The sequence below is a fragment of the Procambarus clarkii genome, chromosome 41 (genome assembly GCF_040958095.1).
Source record: "Procambarus clarkii isolate CNS0578487 chromosome 41, FALCON_Pclarkii_2.0, whole genome shotgun sequence".
NCBI lineage: Eukaryota > Metazoa > Arthropoda > Malacostraca > Decapoda > Cambaridae > Procambarus > Procambarus clarkii.
The window spans coordinates 39,753,793-39,759,132 of NC_091190.1; the positions used below are offsets into that span (position 1 = coordinate 39,753,793).

General features: G+C 50.8%; 1 protein-coding gene across 1 annotated transcript; it reads left to right on the forward strand.

Annotated features, from left to right (window-relative positions):
• The first annotated feature begins 1,322 nt into the window (after nucleotides 1–1,322).
• Nucleotides 1,323–5,101, forward strand: LOC138373268 (uncharacterized). Its single transcript, XM_069339310.1, has 3 exons — nucleotides 1,323–2,039; nucleotides 2,159–3,817; nucleotides 5,066–5,101. Exons 1-3 carry the CDS (start codon nucleotides 1,323–1,325, stop codon nucleotides 5,099–5,101), a joined length of 2,412 nt encoding a protein of 803 aa, XP_069195411.1.
• The last annotated feature ends 239 nt before the right edge of the window (nucleotides 5,102–5,340 follow it).

Genomic DNA, 5,340 nt, shown 5'->3' on the forward strand with positions numbered 1-5,340 from the left:
CGATTTGTGAGATTATGAGATTATTGCAGAAATACAGTCCACTTAACATTATACAAATTGCTATCGAAGTATATAAATTAACGTAAATATAAATTCATATAAATTAAATAAATATAAATCTCACAGGTCGGTTCCCACATTTCAGGGATAATGGCGCCCCATCCTGAGAATACTGTGGTGTTTTGGAATGCCCCCTCCCTTTTTAAGAAGACGCAATTTTTACGCAATTTTATCGCCAGCGCACCACCGTTGATCGTGGGACTCTGTGAGACTTGGCTTGCAGACGATCTTTCCTTCACAGTGCCGGGGTATTCTGTCTATAGACAAGATCGGCCAGTACCGGTTGGAGGGGGACTTGCCCTCTTGGTCAGGGACTCAGTTCCCAGCTCCTTGCTCCGGATTCACTCCTTCCCGGGTGGACATTTAGAATTCATGGCAGTGAAGGTCGCCCTCTCCCATGGGTGGGGCACCTTTGGAGTTCTGTATAACCCCTGTCTACCGGTAACGAAGAAGGAACTAGAACACTATTTTGGTCAGATCACAGACACCTGCCTCGTCATGGGTGACTTTAACGCTCGGCACTCATCATGGCAACCCATGCTATCGGGTCGCCACCACAACATGGCTGGCCGAGCCCTATTTCAGTTTCTCCTTGACTCCCCAGACCTCTCCTTACTGACGCCGCCAGGTTTGGGAACTCGGATAGACCCGCTATGGCCATACTTCAACACTCGATCTTTGCATTGGAAGAGGCCCCTTCACGATGGCGTAGATATGGACCGGGCCGTACCTGGGTAGTGATCACCTGCCCATCGTCATCTCCTTCGGGGGCACTGTTCGTCCTGCTCTGACCTCCCGTAGATCCAAATGGATCTTCTCGGAAGAGGGGTGGCATGGCTATGAGGCGGATGACTGGTTGACCCTTCCCCCAGTTACTGCAGATCTCCATGGGTCAGCAGATGCTCTCTCTGAGTCCCTCTTCAGTGTAGGCTCTCGGCATTTCAGGAGGACTAGTGGCCAGACAACCAATCCTTCCCGCCGTGGGGCACCGTGGTGGACTCCTGAATGTCGGCAGGCAGTACTGGACCGGCGACGTGCGTGGAATTCGTGGCGGTGCCACCCTACTCCACTGCAGCGGCAGACCTTCCGCAGGGCGGACGCCAGGTGTAGACAAACAGTCCTCCTTGCCAAACGCAAGGCCTGGGCTGATTACTGTGCCTCTCTCCGATTCGACTCCTCCTCTGCGGGAGCCTGGGCCTTTGTTCGTAAGATGACAGGTAGGTACTCCCGGCCTACCATCCCACTCAGAGACCCCAGTGGTAATGGGGGGCCTAGGGGAAGTACAAATAGCCGAACTCTTGGCTGACCACTTCGAAGATGTTTACCGTTCCCCGCTCCTCTCTGTGAGTTCCATAGGTTGGGGCTCCCGACAGGGTATAGGTCTAGCTCAGGACCTGGATCGCCCATTTACATCTGTTGAGCTGAAGGACGCTCTGTCACTCTCTAGGTCGGGCACTATGCCAGGGATAGACAACGTCCCATATGAATTTGTTCGGAGGGCACCCAAGAACTTTCAGTCCCACCTCCTTTACTTCTACAACGCCTGCTGGTCCTCTGGTGTCTTCCCTGCCCCGTGGAAACACGTCATTCTTCTACCATTGGCCAAGTCAGGGAAGGATCCGTCTGTCCCGACTTCATATCGGCCCATAAGTTTGCTTCCATGTCTCGGGAAACTGATGGAACGTCTTGTTCACACCCGGCTACAATGGGTGGTGGAAACCTCAGGTCTCCTACCTGAGGGTATCAGTGGATTTCGGCCGGGAAGAAGCACGATGGACTGCCTCCTCTCCTTGGAACATCGAATAATGGACACTTATCGCCGGAGAAGAGTGCTCCTTGCAGCATTCTTCGATATCAAGAGTGCATTTGACTCTGCTTCTCATTCTGCTGTCCTTCAGAGTCTGGCTCGACTAGGTCTCTCGGGTCCGGCGTTAAGGTGGTTCCAAAACTATCTACAGGGCCGCTCATTCAAAGTGGCGGTTGGTGGAGTCGTCTCTACGTCCCGCACTGTCTCGCATGGTGTCCCTCAGGGAGCGATTCTGAGCCCACTACCTTTCTCTATTCTTCTGTCTGATCTCCCTGTATTCCGGGGGTCCAGGTTTTAGCCTATGCCGATGATGTAACCCTCGTGGCGGATGGTGACACTCTCCTAGAGGCACAAGGCTCCCTGCAAAATGCCGTGACTGTGTTCTCAGCAATTGTGCTGGGGAAGGGGCTCTCCATTAACCCTGTGAAAAGTTGCGTCATGAGCTTCACCTGGACCCGCTTACCTGACCAGCCAGTGGTGACCCTCGGGGGCTGTCGTCTCCCGATCGCTACCGAACACAGGTGGCTGGGGGTCGTTCTAGATAGCCCTCGGCTGACGTGGAGGCACCATGTCGACTACCTTCGGGCCTCATGCCTTCGTCGCGTGAACATCATGAAACGGGTCTCTGGTGCGGCTTGGGGGGCTTCACGGGAGTCGCTCCTAGCTCTCTACAAGGCCTTTATTCGTAGCAAGATCATGTATGCGAGTGAAGTCTATGGCTCAGCAGCAGCATCTGTCTTGGCAAGGCTGGATCCCATTCAAAATGGTGCCCTTCGCTCAGCGTTAGGAGCTATGCCCTCCTCGCCAGTTCTTTCTCTCCATGCCGAGTCGGGGCTATGGCCCCTGAGCTTTCTACGTCTTCTCGCCCACTGCCGCCAACTTCAACGGATAGTGCGTCTCCCTGCTACCCATCCACTTACTCGCCTCCAGCTCGAGGCTAACTGGTGGAATGTGCCGGCTGGACACTCCAGACGCCGTCAGTTGCCTTTCGTCGTCCGGGCCTTGGATGCATATTCACAGTTTTCCCTTCCCGTCCCTGTACTCACCCCTGGCCCGATCATCTCACCGGTGCCTCCGTGGGCAGAAGAGATCATTCGAGTTTCTGTCGACTTTTCCAAGCCTCCTCGTCGGAAGAGAGATTTAGAGGGTTTGGCCCCTTTAATTTTTGCAGACCTACGAGCCTCCTTATACTCTGGATACTTAGAGGTTTACACGGATGGGTCCCACAAAGATCAGCCACCATCTACATCTGCGGCAGCATACTTTGCTCCTTTTTCTTTCTGTCAGACTTGGAAACTCTCCCCTGCTCATTCGTGCCTGGCCGGGGAAATGTTTGCAATCTTACTAGCCTTACGACTCCTTCGACAAGTTTCAGGGCCCTCTGCAGTGGTTTTCTACGTGGACTCAATCACAGCCCTACATCTGATATCATCTCGGCGTTCACGAGTCCATCGTCATACTGTGTCACAGATCCGTGGAGAACTGCTGTCATACTCTGTTACTCCAGGTTGGTCCATCTATCTCCAATGGGTTCCGTCACATGTCGGTATTAAAGGCAATGAGGTAGCCGACGCAGCAGCAGGGATGGCGCATGCTCTCCATGACTCTACAAATGTGCCTCTAGACCTTTCCGAAATTCTCCCGCAACTCCGGGCGGCTTGCCTCGCGAGTTGGGAGGTAATGATGGAGCCAGCACTCAGGTCCTCCTCTTTGGCGGGTCTACGGGAGGATTCCTCCCCGCGTCCATGGACTCGTCATCATTCTCGACTCCTCGACACTGCCATCACTCGTCTCCGGATTGGGCACATTTGCCTGGCCGCACATCTCCATCGTCTACTGCTGGTAGATTCCCCATATTGCCAGTGGTGTCCGACCCAGGAGGATACAGTGGAGCACCTTCTACTTCACTGCCCTCGATTTCATAGCGCTCGCGTCAGACTACAGAGTTCCGTTCGTAGGCTGAATATTCCCCGCCTCACAGTTCCCGTTCTCCATGACGGGGCAGGTGCGAGAGACGAAGACGTCCGTCATGACATCCTTCGCCATACCTTCCGCTTCATCCGTCATGTCCGCGGCCTGAAGAGACTGTAAAATTTGTCGCCTGAGGAGATTGTAGGGTCAATGGCCTGAAGAGACTATAGGGACCCCATCCCTTCGCTATTTCCCGGTATCGGGCAGCCGGGGCGCATCCGATCTCACGATCGTCGTCGCCCCTAAATTAACACAACAACAACATTATAGCAGCACCCGCCGGTGATGTCCAGCACGAGCATTAAGAGAAAACCTTGACACAAACTGCACCTATCATAAAGAAGAAGCACCACAATTTACCGCCAAGTGCTCACATCAAATCTAACTCTAAGAAACAACACTCAAGCCTTGACGCTTCTCCCAACATCCTTGACACAAACTGCACCTGTCATAAAGAAGATGAAGACTCACCAGTGTCCACAGTGTCCGAAGGTATTCACAAGTGCTGGAAGTGTGAAGCGTCACATATTGGTGCATTCAGGAGACAAACTTCATGAGTGTCCAGAGTGTGGGAAGAGATTCGGTCGTCTTGAACATAAGAAGACTCATATGTTAGTGCATTCAGGTGATAAACCTCACGAGTGTCCAGAGTGTGGGAAGAGATTCAGTCAGCGTGGAACTATGAAGACTCACAGGATGGTGCATGCGGATGAGAGACCTTTTCAATGTGCCGAGTGTGGCAGAAAATTTAGAGAACGTGGAACTATAATAAAGCACATGTTAGTACATTCAGGTGGCAAGCCTCACGAGTGTCCAGAGTGTGGGAATAGATTCAGCCAGCGTGGAAGTATGAAGACTCACATGTTAGTGCATTCAGGTGACAAACCTCATAAATGTCAAGAATGTGGGAAGAGATTCAGTCGTCTTGGAGGTATGAAGACTCACATGAAGGTGCATGTAGATGAGAGACCTTTTCAATGTGCCGAGTGTGGCAAAAAATTTAAATTACGTGGAACTATAATAAAGCACATGTTAGTGCATTCAGGTGACAAACTTCACGAGTGTCCAGAGTATGGGAAGAGATTCAGCCAGCATGGACATATGAAGAAGCACAAGATGATACATGCAGATAATAGGCTAAACACTTTGAGTGGGGAAGATAATTAAGAGAATGTTGAAGGATAACGAGGCACATAATGGTATATTAACTTACCGTTAATCTAACAGTGTGCTATCACAATCTCAGTTGGATATTCTTCATAGGTAATTATATTTTCTTTGAGAAATACACTTCACCATAAAAGGTAAATATCTGAAGATATTTTATTATATTGTTTTTTTATGAAAGTTAGATTACCAGCCAAGAACTAGAGAAACTGTCACTGTAAGAAAACTTAAAAGTGCTTATACCCAGCAAACACAGAACGTTTGTGGACGTTTTTAAATGGTTCCACAAAGGTAATACTGTAACTTTTGACAAAAATACGTATATCTGATGTTCT

Excerpts from the sequence above, each read along its gene's own strand:
- LOC138373268 (XM_069339310.1), top strand. The coding sequence starts at position 1,323 with ATGGGGGGCCTAGGGGAAGTACAAATAGCCGAACTCTTGGCTGACCAC. Across the intron at positions 2,040-2,158 it reads GCCGCTCATTCAAAGTGGCG|GTTTTAGCCTATGCCGATGA; the intron begins GTTGGTGGAGTC and ends CCGGGGGTCCAG. Across the intron at positions 3,818-5,065 it reads GCGTCAGACTACAGAGTTCC|TGTGCTATCACAATCTCAGT; the intron begins GTTCGTAGGCTG and ends TTAATCTAACAG.